At 48.1% G+C, this 25253-nt stretch overlaps 1 protein-coding gene across 1 annotated transcript in view; it reads left to right on the forward strand.

The window, feature by feature from the left end:
• The window catches only part of SerT (Serotonin transporter), a 698017-nt gene that overhangs the window by 122514 nt on the left and 550250 nt on the right, over positions 1–25253 (forward strand). Inside the window, exon 3 of the mRNA XM_075686868.1 lies at positions 2411–2624. Coding sequence (XP_075542983.1) covers positions 2411–2624 — 214 coding nt within the window. The remainder of the gene's footprint in view (positions 1–2410; positions 2625–25253) is intronic.

A 25253-nucleotide genomic window follows, 5' to 3' on the forward strand; every position in this document is an offset into this window, starting at 1 on the left:
ACGTTTTGATGTGACCGCGCCTGTACGCGATCGATTCCTTGACTTTACTGGCGCGTTCATTCTATAGCGCTGCGAACTTGTTCTTCACGGTTATCGTCGCTGTCTTCGCCGCCAGCGCCGTGAGCTTTTGACATGGGGAACATCGGACGTTGGCAGCTATAGTCACGTAGTTTCGCACTTGCCGTTTCCTCTTCCGAGGGCAAGTCACACGCTCTGCTTGCGCTCTTGTCCTCTATCTCTGAGTTCGGGGAACGCCGGATCTGCCCGACTCTGCTTCGGGGAATGGAGGCAACCAGTCGAAGATACCATAAGAATGTTGGCAATGTGGCAAAGACTCGCCATCCAGCCGCACACTGCTTGCGCTATGGCTGTAATTTCTTGTTTGACAGATCAAAAGCGATATCCAGGAAACACGGATCAAGCTACTAAAGATGTTATGGAGAAAAAGCTGGAATTGATTAGAAGCAATAATTCTTTAAGCTGCCCATCTGTTTATTTGTCGAAAAATGAAATCCTGTTCCTATGGCGGTAGCGGCCTAGGTGGATGATTATGCCGAAAAGTAATCTATGTTGTGACTTTGGCTTTTTCGTCCTTTAGTACAATGGTATTTATGTATTAACCGTCTGCAATAAAAACTCATTCAGGCGGGTAGCTAACAGAAGGAGAGGCCTGAGCGAAGAGAATCTGTTAAGGCTAGTCCACGCTTTCTTGTTGTGCCATTTTACGTACGTAGCGGCCATGCACGTCTGGAAGAGGGCCGAGCGAGACAAGCTAAATGCCATGATAAGGAGGGGGATCAAGAGCGCGCTCGGACTACCCAACTACATACGCACCGACCGACTCCTGCAGTTGGGTATTCATAACACCCTGGAAGAGATTGCAGAAGCACAAGAAAGGGCACAGATTCTTAGGCTCTCGGGCACCAGGGCGGGCAGACGACTCCTAACTGAGATGGGCGTCCCCCCGGCCACTGTCGAAGATGCCTACCAGGGCCTTCCGAAAGAGCAGAAAGATAACATCATCATATCGCCCGCCCCGCGCAATATGCATCCCCAGCGCAACGTGGAAAGAAGGAAGGCCAGAGCGGTAGCGCTCCTACGCCGCGCAACGGAACTCCCTGGCGGCAGCTGCTTCGTTGACGCGGCCCAGTATGCAAACAGCAACAATTTCACGGTAGTTTCAATCAACCACAGAGGTTCGACCGTTAACGCCGCTTCGGTACGAAGCGCGTCGTCGCATGCGGCCGAGCAAGTGGCCATTGCCTTGGCCCTCCTGGACGACGGACATGCCAATATCTTTAGCGACTCCAGGGCAGCCATCCGCGCCTTCAGCGTTGGCGCCGTGTGTAAGGAAGCCTGTCGCATCCTCGAAGGCAAAAGCATCGCCACCCACACTCTCACGTGGTTCCCCGCTCACATGGGATCCATCATGGGAGGCCCCACAAACCTCAACGAGCTGGCCCACTCCAAGGCGCGAGGTCTCGCTTTCCGCGACCATGGAGAACTCCAACGCCGGCCCGCAGTGGTGGAGAACAGCGATCAACCGACCACATACAACGAAATTGCGCAGCACTTTTATCTCGGCAGGAGAGACTTTCCCCTTCCCCACAAGAAGTTAAATAGAGCGCAGGCATTGACCCTCAGATTATTGCAAACAGGTTCATATCCCAACCCGGCTTTATTCCACAAAATTTATCCCGACACCTATGCCACTAGTTCTTGCAGGCACTGCAATGACATCGCTAGCCTAGACCATATGCTCTGGCGTTGCCCCTCGTTACGAGGCACGGAACAAATTAATGTGGACAAGTGGCTCTCCGCTATCAAGAGCCCCGATGCCGGGGCGCAACTATGGGCTGTCCAGAGGGCCCACGATGCGGCGGTCGGGCAAGGCCTGACTGTCCCAACGTGGGAGCGGCCCGCAGCGCGCTGAGTCGCGTACCTCAGGACCTTATTAAAGTTTTGCATCCATCCATCCATCCATTGCTCGTAGCGATGTGTCTTCGTCATCTTCTGTTGTCCTACGTGCTCTCTTGCGCTTTACCTCAGGCCACCAGTCTGTTCTTTTGAATTTACTTGCTGCGACGTGGATTCTCTAAGCAATGTTAAAAAATTCGCAATGTTTCTCTGTGTTGGTAACGAACACTGCATCGCTGTTGACTAACGAGACACGGCTACGGCGGTCCAATAGAAGGCAGTTCTGAAATCTTGCCACTACGCGCAAATTTCTTCCACTAGTGGCCTGACACTCACATGTGGGAAAGGGCAGCAGAGTCTCCTGCTTGGCAATACCAGGCGACGATCAAACCCTGCCTTTCACGAAGATTTGATGAAAACAGGTTCACTGAACATTTTTGGCACTCGCGCTGTCGTAACGCCATTTCCAACGCCGTTGTTGCACCCCTTGCAGGCATTGGGTACGCCATCTGCATCCTTGACTTGTACATGGCCATGTACTACAACACGGTGATTGCCTGGGCACTCTACTACCTTGTGGCGTCACTTGCCTCCGAGCTGCCCTGGACACGGTGCGACAACCCCTGGAATACGGCGACTTGCCGTACGCTGGCTGAACGCGCAAACGCCACCGGACTGGCTACGAGCCCGGCACAGGAATATTTCGAGTGAGTCTTTTATCAATTGTGCTTGGCCTTCCAGAAGTACTTTCTTTTTTCTCTTCTTTTTCGTGGCATGATGTAGTAGACCGGTTGACACGTTTATGTCGCCCCACTTATTCTTCAATAGTTGGAAAATAAAAAGTAAATAAATATGACAGAAAACAATGAAATCAATCAGACAGTTCTAACACAAGCATCTGCACAAGCGTTAAAAAAGCGAAAGAAAAATAAGACTGCTCAAACACCTCAGGAAATACAAATGCTATTGCATCCTGCTCATCACTTACTTCCTCTTTTTAGCAGGAGCCTTATTTATCACAACCCTGTAATCTCTCGTATGTCTCACATCGCGCCTTCTTTGGGATGAGCTTGCCAGGAGGCTGTGTTTTACAGACCCTTCCAGTTTGCCTGCGTCACCTCAGCTCCCAGAGCGCCACCACTGGCTGTCTTCTTTATTACACCGCTGGCGTCATCATTAGGGTCTAATTTTTCTCAAGTCGTCACAGTCAACTAATGCCGTCATGCCATCGCGCCACTGTCATTCTCCAGCCAATCTTTTTGTCATCATGCCCTACTGTTGTCTTTGTGATGATGATGATGATGATGTTGTACAGTGTTTAGTGGCGCAGAGGCGGCCAAAGATAGCCAAATCTTGTCTTTGTGTCCCGCATGTTTGCTTTGCACACACAGTTGCTATTCTTACACTGACTCCTTGTGTCGACTAATGAGAGTTTCCGGGACTGCAAACTCGACTTGATAGCCTGCCAAATGTTTCGTGTTACGTAGATTTCCAGGGTGTATGGCTTCCTCATCAGTATTTGAATTTTAGAAACCTACCATTTCAACAAGCGGGAATGATTTATTGGGTGCCACACCACTCACCCACCACATAAACGCTCTTAATATCGTTCGGCAATTATCCATCATATTGTTACCCAGCACCTCCACCAGATTTGTTACGTAGGAAGCCACCGACGAAAAGCTATTTACAAGTATATTTACAAGGCTACAGGGCAATAGGCTGCGCTTGGCCAAGAGGCAACAGCCCGCGCTAGCTTCTAATCGTCGTCGTCGTCTTCACACTGCTCGCCTTTCGTGATCGCACATATTGTGCCGTAGCAATATGTACGCTTTATATCCGCTGCATAGTGAGGGCTCTCCAACCGCTCTTCATACACATTTGTCAGTCACCCTTATGGGCGCTCACCACTCCAGATCGACTTCATATCACTACTGCTGATTTAGTAGCCCTAACAGACGCCACGAAAACAGCGCAAAAGCAGGGCTGTGGACAAGAAAATAAGCAACAAGTGCAAGCAACAAGCACAAGCGCTGACTATCTACGGGTGTGGTTCAATGCGCATAGACTGAAATAATACAAGGAAAAGGCAGATCAAACAAGAGTCGACATTCGTCTTCAGAGTGGGCGACAGATGACACGTGCGCTACTGCGCATTGTGATCGGTGCAGCCTCGATAATCAGGCGGTATCTGAAATGCAGTACCACATAAGGACGTATACGTAAACCACATGCAAGCTTAATTAAGCTTTGGCTGTGGTTTCCACCTGGCATACGCCCTCGCCTAGTCATGTTGTCCGGGCTGTCAAGACGGATAGGCATAACAAGGAAACTGACCAGGTCATTGAAACTTTCCTGCTACTTCAAAAAGAAAAGAAGGAAACAGGATAGAGCAGCACTGCCGCTAAAGATGACGAAGAGCAACGTCATTATTTGAGTGGTTTGCTGGGCCAGTTGATGCATGGTGAACATATAATGGTTATGCGTTCACCATATACGCATGTGTGGCGGAGATTTGTGGAATGTTCTCACAATAAACTTCAGTTGTAAGTCCAGCGTTGTCCTATCTGTTTCTACTTCTTGTGCTCGCGTCTGTACTTGCTGGAAACCATTATACGTTCGTCATTATTTATGTTTGCATTTTGAACAGTGATAGCGTACCGCTCTATAGGGAAGGTCGTCTCAGAAATGGATAAGCGATCATGAATTCGAAAAGATAGTTGTGGATAGCTACTCACTGGATGGGTCATCAAGGAAGGTAGCCTTAACATTGCACAGCCAAATACTTTTACTTCCCACCTTTCTTGCTCTCAAACAGAACTTACTGGGCAAGATGCACCCACACTTTGTCTAAACTGGGAATTCATGCTGCACTGTGTCGTAGAGCTTTTTGTACGGTAATATCCTGCTATGAAAGCCATGAATTCATAGCAAGCTCATTACAGCTGTATAATCTGCAACAAACTTTATATAGTGCACGTGCTTTCACATCTTTGAGACGTTGGGGACGTAGCAAAACAAATATTCGAAATATGCTAGACGAAGAATAGACCCCGTCTGTTTCACTAGAAGAGCTGAGAAGAGCTGTACGTAATCATGATCGAAGATTTAACAGCGCATAGCTATTTACTCAGCAGCCCTGTCATAGAAACACGCACACACGCACCAATGCATACGCAAAAACGCGTCTACACAGACACAGACATCTTAATGAGAGCATATAGCAAAAAGCTTAGGCTCAGCTGGCTGGAATCCTACCCTCTTTTACGATCGACAAAAAGTATTACAGACAACTTATATGTACAGCACGCTTTCAAAAGAACGTGACACATAAAGCAAACGATTACTCGAACTAAAATGCAATTGCAGCAAAAATACCGCATGCCAGAGACGCTTAGACATCGCACATACATATAGATAAATGAACAAGGAGCATACATTAATTATAGCAGACGTCGCAAAACTACGCAATAGATTTCTTTCAAGTTTCGCTCTATAATTTTGTTACATGATATGAATTGCGTAAAGGATTAAACTATTATTTCGCGTTTAGATTAAGCGTTGTAAGATTTTGATGAGGACTAGTTGGTTCATATTTGGAACTCAGGAGCAGCAGCGCAAATAAAACAAGGTCACAAAGAAACAAATACCACAAACAAGCGCTGACTGCCAACTGGAAGTTTATTTGAAGTTCTTAAGCCATTTTATAAGTTTTCAAGAGTATCGACCGTCAGTCACGGTGATTTGTCCCCCGTTCTGTGAAATTCAGTTGCTTCGCCTAGTCTCCACGTGGGTTTGAGTGCCCCCTGCTTTTTCTTGGAACGTGAGTGGCTGCCCTTTTGGGCGCCACCACTGTCACTCGGCAAACCTGTCTTACTGTGGAATAAAGCCAGTCCAATCTTCGTTCTCAACCTGTCAAAACGTGTTTTACGAGCCTCCGCTAAACCGAGGTTCCAACAAGTGGGGAGCCAGGACATTAGCGTTTTTTTTTTTTTCGAACACTGCCATGGACGATGCTGCTCCTACCCCCTGCTGACAGAGAAGACGCCACGATTAGGTCTCCTGTCACCGCCGCAGAGCTTCAGCTTCCCAGTTTTTAGCACAAGAATCCTCGAGTTGGGCTTATGCAAGTAGAGGCCCGCTTTCAACTCCGGCGCATCACGTCACAGGCATCAAGGTACCTGCACGTCGTCGCCGCGCTACCCTCCGACATTGTTGACGCCATAGACGACTTGCTAGCGGCTACGCCTTCGGCCGCAGCATACGACGACCTCAAATGCGCGGTCCTGCAGCGCCTCGAGCAATTGCAAAAGGTTAGGCTTCAACAGCTCCTGTTTGAGGAACTCGGCAACCAGCGACCGTCACAGCTCTTGCACAAGTTGCGTCACCTGCTGGGTAGCCACTCCGCAAACTAGAGCCAGCTTCCAATTATGGGCGAGCTCCTCTTGCAGCGCCTACCACAGTCCGCACGCATGGTGCTTGCGGGTTCTGACGAGACAAGTGTTGATCGGCTAGCGGCACTCACTGACCGCATATGCGACTGCGCGTCTGCGTCCCACCTACCTATCACCGCTGCGAGAGTCTCAGAGCCAGGAGACCGAATCTCGCGCCTGGAGGAAACAGTCGAGCGCCTTACCACTGCACTGGAAAAGCTGACGACGGGTGCAACATTGGCGACCCACTTCGGCGCAACCACTCGCCTTGACAGTCCCGCAGCGCACCTAAGGAGTCGCTGGGTCAGTTGTGCTAGTACCACCGTCGCTTTCGCGAACAAGGAAGTGGCTCACCCAGTCCTGTTCGCGGACAGGAGACGCAGCGGCCAGTCGCTAACGGCGGCATGCGACATCAGCCCTCACCCAAGCGACCTATGCTTCATTGTCGACCGCATTCCTGGCAAGTGCCTCCTCGTCTACACCGGAGCCGAGCTGTCTATCGTTCCCTCTACTGCCGCAGATCGCCAACGCGGCGAATGCACACCCACGCTCCACGCGGTGAACAACACAGCAACCGCTTCGCATGGGCTCCAGTCAATAACGATTTACATCGGACTAAGGCGCTTGCACAGAGAGAGTTTTGCCATAGTGGGAGTGGACTTCCTCAGCCATTTCAGCCCATATATGAGTGTTTGCGATCGGCGTATAAAGCATAACGTCACATCTCTCGCTGTACTTAGCCTGCAGTCCTAACTCACCTCATCGGGCATCGGTACTTTTCGGCCGGTCTCAACGTACGACAAGGTACTTGCTGAGTATCCGCAACTCACGAATCCCCGAAACGATGCGTTGCCTTTGAAACACAAGGTGACGCATCATATCGCAACCACCGGCCTACTTATCGCCGCGCGGCCACGGAGGCTCGCTGGGTGGAGGTTTGGAAGTCGCCCGCCGTGAGTTCGAACACATGAGTCAGCTCGTCGTTATATGTCCTTCCTCCAGCAATTAGTCTTCTCCTTTCCATCTGGTCTCGAAGCAGGACACTGCGGACTGGCGCCCTTGCGGTGATTCCCGAGCTTTGAATGACATCACTACTCCGCGTCAATATGCTCTTTCCCGCAAACAGTATTAGTTCGGCGCTCGTGTCGCAGGGTCCAAAATACACAGCCAGATCGATTTGATGAGCGCATACCACCAAATTCGTGTCAAACCCAGCGACATTCCGAGCACAGCAATCACTACTACATTTCGTCCATTTGAGTTTCTTCGTATGCCTATCGGTTTGAAGAATGCGGCGCATACTTATCGAAGGTTCATGAACGAGGTTAATCACGGCCTCCCATTCATTTTCGTCTACCTTCACGACATTCTCGATGCAAGTCGCACAGGCTAAGAGCACTATTTCAGCGACTGGATGAACACTGCCTAGTCCGGAAGCCCCGGAAATGCATTTCCGGAGTTGAAGCCCTAGATTTTCTCGGCCATCGCAGTTCACCTCAAAGTCTCAAGCTACTGGAATGACGGTTGGGAATCGAGGACTTCCTAACTGCAACCTCCTCCAGAACGTAGCGCGAGTTTCTGGCACTCATAAATTTTCACAGGTTCTTCATACCATCCTGTGGGGCAGTTATTGAGGTGCTTACGGACTTGCTGCATCGTGACTCCAAAAAAACTGTTCGCTTATTGACTTCCTATCTGAGCAGTCGCCAGCGCCGATCTCTCGGGCGCTCCGTGGTCAAGCCGCGCACTTCGTGAATCAGGATAACCTGCTGTACAGCCGCAACTACAATTCGAGCGGCCGCAAGTGGTTGCGTGTTATACCCCGACACTTCCACTCCGACATCAGCGCCACGTTCCACGACGACCCACAATGCGGCCACGCTGCTGTATGAAAGACATACTCTCGCCTCCAGCTTCGGTACTACTGGCGCGCTATGTACCGTTTCGTTCGCCAGTATTTCCGGTCGTGACCCATATGCAGTGGCGTAGCAACGGGGAGGGTGGGGGCGGGGGAGGCTCCGGTTGCACGGGGCCAGTAGGGGGGGATGTCATATACGTCTGAAGACACCCGGAAATTTCCGGTATCACCGCCTTCCTCGACGACACCCGGGGGTGGGGTGGGGGGGGCTGACAGAAGACCTAGCTACGCCACTGCCCATATGCCAACGACGAAAGAGGCCACCTCAGCATGCCACGGGCCCCCTGAAACCTTTACTATGCCCCACGCGCTTGTTCGACCACGTCGGCATTGACCTATACGGTCCGCTTCCCAACACTCCGAGTGGCAACCGCTGGGTTATTGTTGCTATCTACCACCTGACGCGGTACGCTGAAACTGGAGCCCTAGCATCTGCCACAGCAAAAGACGTCGCCAGTTTTATCCTTCAAAACCTGATTTTACGCCATGGAGCACCTCGAGAACTACTGAGCGACCGCGGTCGCGTTTTCAACTCAGGCGTCGTTTCAGCATTGCTAAAGGAGTGTCGCATCATTCACCGCACTACCATGGCATATCATCCTCAAACTAAACCTTGGCGACATGTTGGCCATGTATGTTTCATCTGACCACTCGAATTGGGATCGCATTCTGCCTTTTGTCACCTACGCCTACAATACCGCCACGCAAAGCCACGCAAATACTGCGGAGTGGACGACTGTTTTTGAGCGGCTGCTTACGCCGAAGAATGTTGCCAGGTGTGCTATGCCGGATGCGCCGAGTTTCTCGTTCGCCCGAGTTTTACCCGAGTTTTCTCGACGGCAGTCAGTGAACAGAGATAGCGCGGAACGCGCAAAAGCTACAGGCAAAAAAATATGTAGACAAAAAGCCGCGTATAACAACATGAGCGCCCTCTGCGCGGCACGCTGCTTCCACGTTTCAGGTGCAGAAGGCTGCACAACGAAACGCTCCAGCGCCGCGAATTGTTGTCAACGGATTATCGCAACTTAGTAATGCCGTGACTGTCCCGCTGTCTGCCTGCACACTTGCCGTGAGCCGCTTGCCACGCCTTTCCTGGGCGCGTCAAGGGTGTGTCTCCTCTTTCGGGCACTATCTTTCTATCCTCCATCGAATGCGAACAGGGTTCATGCGGCTCATTCTTGCACCTACACTTTCGCTCAATCGAATACGTTAAAATACAACAAATAAAATAACGAGCATTTTTATTTCTTTAAGTATCTATTTTTCGTTTTGAATGATAGAAATTTCTGATGACAAACGCAGATCGAGCAAATTATGAAATTTCGCACTTCTTGCTGCGAGTGGCGAGAGTGAGGCGAAAGCTTAGAAGCGGATACATTGAAGAGGGTCGCACGCACGAGGGAGTTCATACGGTGAGAAGTCACCTAGGGGCGCTGCAGTGCTATTCTCACTAAGGTCACTCATGACCCATGGAGGGTCATGATCACTCTTTCTTTTTTAGGGGAATAGAAACGCAGCGCCGCGGTACGGCTGTTCATTGCAGGCGTTTCACTAGGCTATTAAGGCCCCCGCTTTACCGACTAAATCGACACATTAGTCACAGATACGGAAGCAACGGCTGTCGCTGCAAAATGGCGGTACGTTATTTTAGGGGCCGTAGTGCCGCACTTCAGTGAAAACGTACCTCTTTATCTTTGTGAACGAAGCCTCTGCGATACATTGCTAAGAAGTGCGTGCTTCCTAGTGACACAGTTCATTGCTTGTCATCGCTTGCGCAGTGAAGGTGCCTCTGAGCGCATGTATACGCAGTATTTGAGTGTATTGTGCAGTCCAAGGTGCTTGCGGATTACCTATGCTGGAGGCAGCAGCGATCGCAGATGGATATCGTAACGACACCGCAGCAATCGCATTTTGGCAGGTGAGGGCTCCTGTGTGCAGTTACGAAATGAAACTTCGAACGGAGAAAGGTGTTGGAGCTGTTGAGTTCGCAGTGCTTGCGATGGAGAAATGCCATTAACCTGGGTCTGTGTGTGTGTGAAGTGATTTTTGGAAAGGAAACGGAAGAGATGAGTGCAGCGCCGTAACTGTCTCTCACAGGAGGACACCTCAACAGCACTGCACGGGGAAGGGGGAATGGGAAGAAAAGGATGAAGGAGAGAAAGACTGGACGAACGTGGCAAGGAGGAAAAAAAGAATGTGAGTGCGGGGCTCACAGCCGCGCTCTCAAGTGCGTCGCATTGCAGTAGTCTAGCAGTGCCGAGAGAGCATGCTTCACGATGGACGAGTGGGCTGCAGGGAATAGCAGCGCGGTCGCCGTATCGTAAGTCAGTCCCAGTCGCCGATAGACTGTACACAAGTCCGTGCACTCCACATCGAAGGCAGGGCAGCGAAGTAGCAAGTGGTCGAGCGTCTCCGTATCGGCGCAGTTGCTGCACGCGGGGTCGCCAATTCCCTGCAGCCTGTGCGTTCTAGCAGCCGTCCTGTAGCAGCCGACGCGCAGGCGAAGCAGGAAAGAGCGGTCCGCCCGGGAGAAGCCCACGCGGGGGAGGAGCCGAAGTGACTGGGTCTAGAAGAGCGAGCGATTCTCGGACGATGATCGTGTTTACGACGCTGTGGTACAGAACACCTATACAAACTTAGAGAAGGGAAACTGTACCTTCCACAGTGCAACGGAAATAAGCGTAGCGGTGACGTCGAGAACTAAAGTATGCGACCACAGATGGCGCTGTGCAACAGGAAACAGAAACGGGGTTATGCACAGTATGGCCGCTTTACCAGGTGTTCTGTGGCTTTACTTGGTTTCTGGCTGCTGCGCCTCGATCGTGCTCCCGCCAGTTTCGTTGCTGTGTGGCAAACGTAGCGCCTACATGTATAAATATATGTAGCGCTGAGTCATATCGAGTTAATGCACACTCTGAACTGACTTTGAAGGGCATCCTGAGCGGTTTTTCGTTTATTACGCCGCCGTTACCCCGAGTTCTGCCGCCGCGCTCCAGCTGTTGCATTTCGTGTAGGGCTACTGACAGAATGCGGTTTCCAGGTGGCACGATGGTCTCGACTGGAATAAACGCACATGACACCAAAGGTTGAGTAAGCCTGAAAATATTTTATTTGCATTTTACAAATACAACAAAATGCACACGTCTACGCATCGACACAAACGCGGTTACATAGTCAAGAACATAGTCAAGAAATGGCTCATTAATAAAGGTAGCACAAACGCACAAGAAAGAAGACCTAAGCTACAAAACGTACGGTCGGCTGCTAAGTATAATAATTTCCCTGTCACGGCGTGTCACTTTTATACAGCATATTTACAGCCCTGCCAGGCCGGGTAGCTTGGCGGAAAGAACGCAACAGCTTACGACCGTCAGCTGCCTCTTTACGGGTGTCATAATTATCCTACTCTCCGCATCAACGTCGTGCAAGTACGCAAACAGGTATCTGTATCTGAACTATATGTGCCAGCTTAATACATGCGTAGTTAAATTATGATAACTACTGCGTCTTATCAAACATGTATTGGTTTTGCAAATGCGCATTACAGCTGACGGAACGACATACCTTAAGTGAAGCACCAAAGAACAAGGACAAAAGGAGGATGCAACATTTGAAGAATTAATGAAGAATCAGTAGGCGTACAGCAAACAATCGATGACGGAGAACACACAATGGTGCATCGGGTGTTCTGAGACATCGGTTTGCGTACTTACGGTGTTATGGAAATCAACGGCATAAAAACGTACCGTCAAGAGTACTCCCTCAACTTCCGCCGCATTCATTATAATAATCAACGCCTAAACAAAATGAGTCGATGTAATGACTTGCAGACGAAACCAGCATGCTTTTCGAAAATGTTTTACCGCCGTAGTATTCGGACGCCAACGGCCAGGAAACACATCGATACCAATAGTCTGTCGGCAGTCGGTAGTTAATCAAGTACAAAAACCTTGACGCTATGCAGCTTCAACAATCAAATTAAAAAAAAAATCAACTGCCTATTTGCCTGAGGTAAAAAAAATATACTTAGACACCTCGATTGTATATGTGAATGGTTTGTGTAAAGTAAAAGATTCAGCATGTTCAGCGCCCCTAGCAGAGAAAGCGCAAATTAAAGTATGCGACCAAATTGCAGTAGCTCCACTTGCGCGCTTACGCTGAAACGCACCTCGATTTATTTTTCGCCCTCTGTGACCATTTGTTTAACTTGAGAGTGTGCGGGGCCTGGCTGTGGCTCAACTCAAACGACTGCTGTGATACGCACTCCTCAGCATCGTCGTCCCCCTCGGCGCATCGACGCCTTGCACGCAGCTACAGTGACATGCCGATAATTATTTACTGTGCGCTACGTCGCCACAATGCAGGCAATGAAACCGTGTTGTGGGGCCATCGCAGCCCGAGAAGATGTATGCATAAGCCAGCGACAGTCAACGCTTTGTTTTTGATAGTGGTGCTCAGTACATCACCGATGACAGTGCGTTGCGCGTGCTTTATATCGGCGGTCAAGATTGTTGATGCCTCTCAGCTCGACACCGCGTCGCTGTTGCCGAAAGATAAGTTGGGCGCGGCCCAACTGTGGTGGGTGCACGCACAAGAGTTACATGCCTCGTGCGGGGCATGACCTCTGGTTTTGATTGACAGGCGAATTCGTGCTAAACTCGTACATCGTGAAACCCCCTCCGAGTTCAACTCGGGAACATGGCGGCGGCAGCCTTTGTCATTGCATTCAGCGGCAGCAAGCGGCAGTATAACCGTCTGGGCCCGTTCACATATATGACCGCCGTGGAGTTTCAGCGTCATTTTCGCCTGTAGAAGGCATCAGTGCGCTGGCTGTGTGACGAGCTAGGCGAAGACTCTCGTCTGTGGAGACAGCGTGGCGGGCTTCATTCGCTCACCGTCGAAGAGCAAGTCTTCTGCGCTCTCCGTTTTTACGGGACTGGGAGTTTTCAGAGAAGCGTCGGCGCCGAGTGTTACAATGGACGCCATCAAACTACTGTTAGCCACTGTGTCAGAGATGTGTCTGACGCGCTTATCGATGCGGCAGTGCGTAAGCGGTGGCTAGCTTTCCCGAAGACTGCAGCTGAGCGGGCATATATAAAAGAATGCTTCCTACTTCGCGGAAGCATTATGAACGTAGTCGAGTGTGTCGGCGGAACGTACGTAGGAATTAAGACGCCTTCAATGTCAGTGTTACTGTGATTAGCATTGAAGCAATGTCTAGGCACGCCATATTGCCAAATTTCACACTTCTGTGCAGCCGACTTAAATTTTGTGTCACCGACATCTCACATACGGCTGCCTATGATACTGTCTTTTTCGCTGGTTGCTGACTTTTTCCGATTGTTCTGCTTGTCTGTCAGGGTGCCTTCTAAATGGCTCAATTTTTTTGGCAAGAGGTTATTTAAGTATAAATAGATTAATGTATATCACAAATTGTGCGAAGTAACCTATGAATGCTGATCTCAAAAAAACTTGGGGCTCTTCATTGGTGAAGGCTGCATGTATGTATGTATGTATGTATGTATGTATGTATGTATGTATGTATGTATGTATGTATGTATGTATGTATGTATGTATGTATGTATGTATGTATGTATGTATGTATGTATGTATGTATGTATGTATGTATGTATGCATGTATGCATAATGCTGGGTTTTGGTCATGCGTCATCTATCTGCCGCAATATGACACAGCGAGGCATTGCACAATTTGCTGCAGCGCGAGATGTGAATGTTGCGCCAAGCCGGTTGTGCCTTTGCATTTGTGGGGAAATGAAAATGCATTGAGAATCTTAGTGTGCTGGCTTGCATGAAGAAAAAACTTCAGATTGCTCTGTTCACTGCTGATGCATGTGCCAGAGGTTCAGTGTATATTTTTTTGGGGGGGGGGGCAGAATTAGTATGGATGGATAAATGATGTATTTTTGTCTCATAATGGGTCTCTAAGTCTTAAGCAGTCGAACAATACAGGTCCAATGCTCTGCAGAACTCGGTGTGCGTGAAGATGGCATGAACCGCCAAGGCAAAATTACATATCAGGAGAAATGTAGTGCAGATGCCAATAAAAAGTGGATTTTTAACCCGCCATGATAAAAATAAAAATTGCAGAGCATATAGACCTTTTGTACAACTTTAAAACAATGATTACACAAAACGTGATATGCTCAAACAAGTAAAAGCTTATCGCAATGCCAAAGTAGGATGAGTGACATGCAGCATATTTTGGCATGTCTTGTAACCGCTATTTTTACTGTAAGCTTTGCTGCCACACCTTTCCCTCCGGCACTCCCTTTACTGAAACTTGGCGCTGTCTTTCCATTGGTGTCATGATGATGGTAACGGCAGCAGTAAGGCTGGTTAATGCTTGCCCCTTTGCCTCGTGTGAGTTTAGCGGTAAAGAATATGGCGCGTGTATACACCTCTCCTCCAAAATTTAACACTTGTGATTTTTTGGGAAGCTAATTAGTGTTGGGACATTTCAAAGATGTGCGCCATTGTGGCCTAATAACTTGAGCATTGGTGAAGTTGAAGATGGCTGTATTGGTATAGAAGCTTGAAGTTGAATTGCACAACAATTCAACGGGACACAAAGAAGAGAAATACACACAGCAGAACGCTCTGCTGCGTGTGTTACTCTTCTTTGTGTGCCACCGAATTGTTGCGCGATCCAACCTCAAATAGAGCATTGGGCTTCTTTGGTTCTGGACGGAGGAAGTGTGAGCTATTTGGCAACACGCCAGTGCCTTGCCACAGAATTATGGAAGTCTGAAGGTTTGCAAACAAAGCTTTGCTTTCAAATCCACCTGCTCAAGTAATACAAGCACTGAATGAATGAACCGTCATACAAAAATAATGGTGAAATCAATGGCCTGTGAAAAGTAATTTGTATATTGACACTGTTGGCATAATAGGTTGACATAATAATAATTGACATACCAGCCTCAACAATGCACTGGACAGAGCAGTTTGTTTCCTATGTGAAGCACAAGTTTCCGTTACATGCTGTGCAGAAAACCAAGATCAGTTTGTTTTGACGTGGTATATAACATTCACTGTAATCTGTTCTTGGTTGTAAAGAAGCGCCAAGCACCACCCCTTTTTTAACGACGTCATGGGAATATTTGGCGAGACCTTTTTACAGCCCCTCAAATGGAAGTGTGGCCAGCCAGCTCTGCTTGGATGCCTTTATAGATTTCTGTTCCTGATCATTGTGTGCTATCAAGTTGCTAAAGCCTATGCAACTGGTGCAAGGCATTACGTGATTCTATAGTTGGAGACAACTTTAGGAGGCCGCGGAATCTGCACTTTAAAGGCAGGTGAACACAAGCCTGCACCAATGAGTACGCACTCTAGACTGACGTCGTGCCGCCGGATGCACTAATACCCGCTCGTTGGAGCGGTTATTTCTTTAGACGTGGAGGCAATCGGCTGCTGCGCTTTGATCATCTGGGCGGGGCCTCTCCTGTCTTCTGAAGTTGTGTCCGACTAGAGGATGCCGCTTTTCATACAACAGAAAAGGACAAAGTGTACAATTATTTCACTTATGAAATGAATACAGCAGAAGTGAGCTATGCAAGGGCTTAAGCTGTGTGAAAATTAGTACATGCAAATATATGACAATATTAAAGAATATGGGGTATCGAACATGCATGTAATGGCACGTTTGAATCAGGCAGTTTTGCAGTCATATACACAGTCTATAGGTGATAGCAATATTAAGCTCCTGCTGTTTCCTCTCTTTTCATTGTGAGTTACACACACCGTTCATCTTGTGGCTAATCAACACGCACTGTATTCTTGCACATAGAAAGAACAAACAGCACAATGTCGTGTATGGTGCATTAGTGTATTTTTCATTTACATGGTCCAAGAGTGGCACAGGTTGTCTTACGTTTTTACCTATTTTGATGAGACACCAAGTGCATGTTACAAGTGTCCTAATATGCACAGCACAATGCTTACTGCACTAATTTAATTCATGTTCTTGAATAATAAACAAAATAAGCTGAAAGCTCCTTTATAAGGTGTCTTCTGGGGGCTCGACTGGAGAGCAGTGAGGGCACCGATACTACTGTTGCAGAGCAGCCCTCTGGACCTCTGTCGCACTCTCAAGAGCACGTGCCTGGCGCTCGCCTACTGCCACCAGGCGGTTGAGTGCGTCCAGCAGCAGAATGTTTTGCTGCAAAAGAAGGGGGATTATTGGAATGAATCAACCGCATAATAACCATTATTTACAAAGAAAAATGCTCGTTGCACTATTGGTACTAAGTGCTCTTAACTATGGAAGTCTTTAGTGTAGTATGCATAATAAAACTGTGTTGGGACAACGTTGCTTTGTTTTTCCTAACTGGGGTTGTCTCTTTCAGAGCCAATTGTCATGTTGATTAGTGTGCCAGCAGCTGAGGTGTCCCCGCACCTTCACGATCGAGTCTCTACTGTCAGCACCACAAACCTATTTTTGTTCACTGCAAAACAAATGCCTCTCCCTGCAATCCCGCCTTATACGAGCTGATTGCATCCTATGCCTACAAACATAATATTTTTGTCCCATTACTCAATTTTCTACCATCCTCGGCTGCAGTTCTCTCTCCTTGACATCCATTCTGTCGCGCTTATGTAATCACCTGTTATGAATTGGCAACAAGTGATCGATTACGTGCATGGCCTACCTGCCGATTCCTTTTTTTTTCTTAATCTCAACTAGCATATCAGTTGCCACGGTTTACTACGCCACTGTCTTCCTGCCTTAATTCTATCTCCAACAATTTTTGTTACTTCGCTTTCTGCACAGTCCTCGACTTCTCAAGTTTCTTTGTTAACCCCCAGGTTTATGTTCCATATTGCATAGTCGGTAGAATGCAATGATTGTAAACTTTTTTTAATGATATCGGTAACGTGGCGATCACGATTCGGTAATGCTTTCCATGTGCTGTTCAACCCATGAAATTTTTGTATAAGTTTTCTGCTTTATATATACCTGCTATTGATATTTCACCTGGATAAAGATACTCTTCCATAGATTCTGCGGGCTTAATGTCACTCATGAATTTCTGTTATCTCACCATGTTAGTGAAGGTTACCTTCATATTTTCCATACTTTCGCAGGCCCACGTGCATGTAAAAGCACGAACACTCATTGGTTCTCAATGCCCTTTTTTACTGCTGGACATTCAGTTCGTTACTAGGATAGTCACTTAATCCGTGCACTATTATTATTCTAAGTGTGAAACAGAAATATGTTGGCAGTTTGTCGATGTCTTCTTCATTGTGCTGGTAGCGAGATCCATCGTCGGCACCACCTCCTTGTCGCATCGTAGCTGTCTTCCTTTTGCACACGCTATGTAATATTCGTGACGCTAGTAGTCACGCAGAGTGCAAGAACTCAGCGCACTCGCAAAGCAGCACCGGACAAGTTTTTTCTTCAGCATTGCACCATGAATAGTAGGTGCGTGTTGCGATTTGTAAAATCGCCGAAGCTATTGGCAGTCTTACGTGGTGCATGGAAAGATTGCTCACGGAGGAACATAACTATCCAATAAATAGTGGTCATCGTCGAGCCTGATCACTACGTCGTGCAATGCAAGCTCGTTGTACGAGTTTGTTTACACTGGGCCTTTTCGATGTTTAGCCGCCATGCTCGCCCGGTGAATGAATGTGATGACGCCACCACAGCGTTCCCTCGTGGTATAATGCGAAGCGTACTAAATTACAAATTAGTCTAATACACATTTAGTGCACATCTTGTAAGCTTTAAAATGCTTCTAAACCACGTTAAAGTAACTAAGATCATCATCATCATCATCAGCAGCAGCAGCAGCAGCAGCCTGGTTACGCCCACTGCAGGGCAAAGGCCTCTCCCAAACTTCTCCAACAACCCCGGTCGTATAATAACTGTGGCTATGTCGTCCCTGCAAAATTCTTAATCTCATCCGCCCACCTAACTTTCTGCCGCCCCTGCTACGCTTCCCTTCCCTCGGAATCCAGTCCGTAACCCTTAATGACCATCGGTTATCTTCCCTCCTCATTACATGCCCTGCACATGCCCATTTCTCTTTCTTGATTTCAACTAAGATGTCATTAACTCGCGTTTGTTTCCTCACCCAATCTGCTCTTTTCTTATGCCTTAACGTTACACCCATCAGTAACTAATAGTAACTAATAATATTGTACTAAATGCATTTGTTTATAACTTGCTTGTGCATGTAATGCACTCAGTGGAACCACAAACAAGTGAAAGAAGGCACGACAATGCACCAACGGTATGATCACGTGAGCCCTACTTTGTCGACCGCCCAGAAGGCAACGCCCAAGGAATGATAGCCACCCAAAGTGAATCTAGATAAACCAATGAAACTGGAGGCTTCTCGAAAGATAAACTGTATCTGGTACCATTTGTGCTTTCATTTTGGGTTGTCGCCAGAGCTCGTGAGGATCCCGAGTTTCGCCAAACTCGGCGCATCCTGCATAGCACCCCAGCTCTCTCGTTCGTTCGCATCCCAGGACCAGTGGCATCAAAAGCATCGCCACGATTCATCTAATACGCCTACGAGCTTTGATCCTGGCTCTCTCGTCTGGTTGTCGCTGCCCTCTACTCCTTTAGGCCTTTCTTCTAAGCTGCTGTCCAAGTACCACGGTCCTTATCGGGTACTGAAACAAACATCCGCAGTCAACTACCTCATCGAGCCGATGGAAGCGCCTTCCGGCCAGCGTCGTCGCAGCCAGGAAATTGTCCACGTCTCGTGGCTCAAGCAGTGCCACGACCCCCCTGTGTTCTCCTGTCCTTAGGTCCACCAGGATGGCTACTATTTCATTGGGGAGTGATTGTACTGAAGGCACTGGGAAGTGGGCATGGTTCTAATGAAAGAGAAGCAGACGACGAGAAATGCTTGCTTTCCCGTTTCGATATAGCGCCGACCCGTTTAAGCCTATCGCTACAACCAAGAACAAGTGCCGCTAGGCGAGCAGCCCGCTGCATTGCAAACATGTTCACTTGCCCAAAAAATCGAATCAAAGAAGCCTAACTAGATCTCCTAAACAACAATAAAAATGTTCACTTGAGAAAAAAAACAAAGGAAAAATCCTAACTGGTTTATACACGATTCAAGGAAAATCTCTTTGCCTGGTTTGGGAAAGCAGGCAAAGAGGAACAGGTTTTCATGATATCAATCAGACCACGATAAAGGCTTAACAGATTAGGAATTTGCCAACTTACTAGCTGTGTTCCGTAATTCGTCCTACATTTAAAGTTCATGAAATTGGTTCTTCTAACTTCGTAATGGAATTTATATTTGGTATACCTCAAAGAGAAGAGTGGTGGATCGATTTTGAAATCTGAAAATGCAAACTCTGATAATCGCAGTTTATATAATGATTCAATTTCGAAGCTGCGGTTCTTGGACAATTGCATAATTTAGTAAAGACGGTAGTTGACTTTGATTGAGACTTTTTATTTTATCAGGGTAGTCACGATTGCTTTATGACCCTGTGATATGCAATCATGTGTTCGACTGCCACCCTAGAGGCGTTCTTGACTACAATCAAATCAATGCACATCCGGTGATGCGTGGTAGGTATCATGGGGTTAGAGTAACACTGCAGGCCAAACTCTTCCAACATGTATTGCATGAAGCATTTCTTCTCTGGCTTAGAAATGGCCATATTGAATCCTCCGTTGATGATCACAGGTGTGGTATAATCCTTTCTAGTCCACTGGAAATACGTGGTCATAAACTCCTTGATTTCGGACTTGCAAGTAGCGGGTGAGATATACGCCGTCGAGATCACGATTCCGCCTTTAGTTTGTGTAGTACAAACATCCGCAGAGTCGCTGACGATTCTGTTAATCCCAAGATCGAACGGTTGCACTTGAATGACGTATGTAGCAACACCTGCAGCGCGTGATTGCGCCCGGCGATCGAACAGGACTCCGTTGTAGCCGCTACGCTGGGCGAATGAGTGTGACCACGTTTCCGAAAGACAAAGGACGGGCATCTTGTTCAGTATTGCATCGTGATTGAGTTATTCCGCGTGCAGATTAAGCGAACGAATGTTCAATGCCGCAACTGCAGTCGCATGTGGTTCCTGAAGTAGTGCATGGCAAGTCTTGTTTATCGTGGCCAGGTGATACTTTTCCAAACGTCTCAACTCGTCTTGCAGAGCTCTGTCGCTGTATTCGTTTGCATGGTGAAACGTGTAGACTGCCTTCGCATTCGTGAGGAAGAGGCGATTCACGTCAGTGCATTGGCTCAGGTCCACTTAAACAGAGCCGTCCTTGGGTCCCACGAGTGGCAAGAATAGTTTAAGGGCGCGTTACAGGTTCCCGACCCCACAGCGGTATGAGTCATTGAGCTTGGATCGGTCCACATGATGATGTTGCCGGACGCGAAAAAAAACTGCGGAAGGTTAGTCATGTACAGCTTTCGGTGCAAAACATCATGCCTATTGGGAACTTTTGTTTTTATCGTGTACTGGCACGCCATGCAAGTATGGCACCACGTGCACTGGCTTCTTGTTTTTAATAATTTCTTTGTGTTCTGGTTCCGAAGTTACTATTTTTTTTCTTTCTGGAAGATGGCTTCACATACTGAAGTGATGACAAAACGGGAAAAACCTGCGTTCTGTAATCGTGCTATGTGATTTAATAAATTTCACTCGCACTCATGCTCGCACGTCTTGGTGCTGCGTTATTGCAAGTGACTGCCATACCCCCTGATTCAATTTAGAGTGTGCGCTGTCATAGCTTAACAAGGCTTTCTTTTATCTCGGATGATATGCTCTGCATACATGCTCATTCCAAGAAAAAGAGAGATTGATATCGAGATTCTGAATGCGGTTGTTAATCGGCAATTCGCAAGTGAACTTGTTATACGAAGCCATGGTTAACCTACACTGTGCCCGTTTTGCTTAATCTAGAACTGAGGTTCAACAGCGTGAATAAAGCAAGGACACGAAGAAAGAATACCACAGACAAGCACTGACTGCCAACTCGATATTTCTTTAAATTACCTACCATTTCTTACCTTCATATAAGACATTCAAGGTGTAAGGATGTTCCATCTATATGCCTAGTACAATGAGCACTTACATTAATGTTTAAGTCAACCAGAAAAAAATATCAGTATTCCATCTTCGAATATGACTTCTCGCAGAAAATTAATTCATAATGGCAAAATACAACACTTCGGCAGAACACATCTCACGATGAATGTTCCTGCGATTAGCATCGAAGCAACACAGCGTGTTGCAGACGCCGCCATGCGTAAGACGTGCGCGTATGCAGCCAACCTAGAGTCACTGGTCACTGCAGTCCTTCGCCGCCGCACCGCCGATTACTCAATTGCCATCACGTGATCAGTTTCCGCCATGCATGGTCCACGCCGCGCCGTAGTGCACACGCACACAAAGGCATCCTCGCCGCCCCGACAAGGTTATGCATTTTGTGTAAATTAGGGCACACGTAACTTCCCTAGACTTAATACAAAATGAAAGGAAATGACAGGGCGCTGCGCTTTCTTGTGCAGCAAGCGCTTGGAGTCCTGGAAAGGGCTTTTCGGGAAGAGCGACAGTAAGCCCCGTGCTATCTGGCTGCACCGGATGCGACACATTCACTCCCACCAGCTGATGATATCGCAACATTGAGACGCCTGGCAGTCAGTGCCTAAGTGTGATCGAGAAACTTCCTCGGGAGTTCTTTTTTTCAGACTGCGGTTTGCCTTGGGGGGGGGCGAAGAAAAGCGAGTAGATGCTCAGAAATATGCAGAACTGAGCAAAATGTGTGTTGCAGAGCGGGGGGGGGGGAGCGGGGGGGGGAGCGGGGGGGCTTTGTCAAAAACGTAATTTAATGAGAAAACCACCGCAATAATGATCTACCGACCTGCCGATGTCGACAACTAAAATACACATTTTTCTCGTGTGTTATTTATTACTGCTTAAAAACGCGACCGCGGCCTTGCTAACTTTGCCTTAGCATCTCTGTCCTTGTCCTGCAGTCGGAGAACGTTTATTTTAGTCCAAATCGATCGTTATCAGTCGTTTAGAGCGGGGGCAAAGCAGTAGCATGTTATAAAGCGATTGCATGCACGTTTATAAACGATGCGTGCCAGCTATTGATGCCTAGTCAGCCTAAAGAATCCTATGTGACGCAGGAGCAATGCGTTCGTTTTGCATATAGAACGGGTGGTGCACAGTTCAATGATTCACTTTCCGAGTATACTTGATTTATATCGTATCTAACTAAGCGAAATACGGCTTTGTGGACTTGACACTGCGACAACCACCATCGTCACTGCCCATAGAAAACCCGAGAAAGAGAGCGGCCCGCGTTTTTCACAACGCGTGGAATGACTACGACTTAGCTACGACGGTAAAATATTCAATGTAAAAAAATCGAGATTGACGTGAGTCTATAATGTATAGAATGCTTAAAACACGAGTAATGTTGCCTGTTATGCACGTTGCGAAGCAATTTAGTATGCTCATTGCATTGCATAGACCCGCCATGGTGGATTAGCGGCTATGGTATTCACCTTAGCCCCCCCCCCCCCCCCCCATGAGGGGATGACATCAAAAAAAAAAAAAAGCGAACGAAAGGACAGCCGCTGGAGCGCCCGTCTCAATTCATGCAGTTCGGAGCTTGTAAAAATCTTCCGATCACACTTGTCTGCACTTCTTCGGGGGAATAGTAGATGAACGGTCTCATATCTTACCTAAAGAACGATGAATTGTGTATATTTGCGATAATAGACAGTTTTAGTTTGACGTCCACAGCAGTTCTGTGTACCCGCGGAGGCGACAGTGCGCATGCGCGGTACGCACGAGCATGCACGGTATCTTCCGTGCTTTTCAAAAGCTGCGTAGCGTCCGCTGTGGGCTTTTCGAGACGTTCTCCCGTGTTCTAGCGTGACCATGAGAGCGCATTTTTTGATATGGCTCGGAGAGCTTTCACTTCTGTAAGTTGTGTGTCAGTATACAATTTTTCCACGTAATTTAGCTTGAGAAATTCAATTAGCTCAATAAATTCCTTGCGTCACATGGAGGGCCTAGATAATATAGTTGGTTCGGAAATCCTTTTGCCGAAGCGACGTCCGAAGCCGGAAGCCGACGCCAGATTTTCCGCGACACGGGCTCGCTAACGCTGTTGCGTTCAAAAGCAGACTGCACAGGCCTCCTTCCTAGCGAGCGTTGTTCTTGCGCATGAGGCGATCAGTACTTGTGAGACCAGAGATTACATGTGTAATGCCGCTGAGGCTGCCAAAAATGATGAACGGAGCGCAGTAGTGCAATAGAGCAATAAAGTGAACTACATGAGTGGAAAGTCCAGTAGGCCGCTGCGGCCGACTTTGGTTCGCTGATGCTCACGTTCCGCACCCACTCCACATTCCACAGATCACATGCACTGGAAATTTGTCGCCAATAACACCAGCGATGGCGTCTGGCGCCTTCGTCTCCCACAACTCTGGCTCTCAGCGCACGTAGCGGATTCTGCGAAACGAATCCGCCTCCGACATGGCTGTCACGCGCCGCCGCGTCTCAGAAGCTAGACTACATTTTCATTTTATTGCGACAACAAATATAGGCACTCCAAGTACGTTTCCGCTGTAGGCATTGGCGTCGCCGCGAGGGTTTGTACAAAGTCCAAGGGCGATAACACCGTCACCCCGTGCCCTTGTTGTATGTGCGAGTTAAGGCATGCATGGGCAGTCCACGATCACAGCTCGATCTCGGCCACGCAAAAGAGACGAAAGCGAGAAGGAAGCGCGCCGTCTTCTATCGTGCAAGAGGCAGCCAACGTTTCAAGGCACCGAGACAAACGGAGAGAGGGGGGCAGCGTTCTACTCCGGCTGCAACTGCGCATGTGGTAGGTGCGCGCGGTCGCGCGCCCGTATCTGGAGAGCTATCTTTGTTGGGGTCAGGGTCTAAGTGCGTCGGTAGCTTGTAGCTTTGTGCGTGCTGTGTGTTCTCGGCGCTCGCTCTGCGCTGAAACCGTAGACAGCATGAATGTCACTTTGCTCGCTGCTGCTGCCGCGTTTCCTCAGGTCAGCGCTTTGACAGCCAGTTTACGCGGTCATCAAGTCAGACGTGCTCATGTTTCCTTGTGCGCGGGTTACACCATCCTTGTTAATTTAGTTAGTGTGCGTCTGTTTAGAGGTTTATACGGTCGATAAAAATACTCTCGCTGTTTGCTATAGTTGTTGACTAATTAGCTATCGCAATGGATGCTTTGCCTTTCGGGCGAAACCGGGACTTCGTTTTGTGTGTGGGAGCAGTAACGTTATATGCATCATCGCTTGATTTCATGCTGCCACTTGCAGAGCTGTTTATATGTTGCAACGACGAGCGCACAAGGCTATTTTTTCACTTAATTTTACTTTCCTTTTATTTCATGTTTGGCAAGTTTCAAGCTGTAACTTCGTGCAACAATCATGTCAAAAGTTAATCGGAACGTAGAACTTTACAGCTTGTGTTATTGCACTTCTATGCCCCAGCAAAATGAGTATCGTAAATAACTGTGTCATGTTTCCTCAAAATTCATGTTCCTTCTATACGGAACGAAGATCAACAACGCGAGACAGGAAAGTAGAGCCGCAGTCAGTGAGCAGATGCCTCGGTGCGCCGTGCTGTATTATGATGCCATATAGAAGGAAATCTGCAACGTCTGTTGCGCAGCTTGCCAGCCATGCTCGTGTGACGGCGTAACGCGTCGTGTAGTCAGCCACGAAAGCTATTTCCTTATGGCCAGTTTTAGACATAGGAAAATGGCCTTGGTGCTCGATGCCTACGCGGAAGAATGGTTCGGAAGGGACATCGATGGTATGTAGGTGTCCAGCGGGTAATACCCCAGGTCGTTTGCGACGCTAGAGCGCAGGCAGCAACGTAGCGACGTACGTAGCGATACAGGCCGGTCTAGTAAAACAGGCTTCGTACACGGTCATTGGTACGGGAGGCGCCTAGGTTGCCAGTGGTGGATGCGTCATGTAGCTGCTCAA

This window comes from Dermacentor variabilis, chromosome 3, assembly GCF_050947875.1.
Source record: "Dermacentor variabilis isolate Ectoservices chromosome 3, ASM5094787v1, whole genome shotgun sequence".
Lineage (NCBI taxonomy): Eukaryota > Metazoa > Arthropoda > Arachnida > Ixodida > Ixodidae > Dermacentor > Dermacentor variabilis.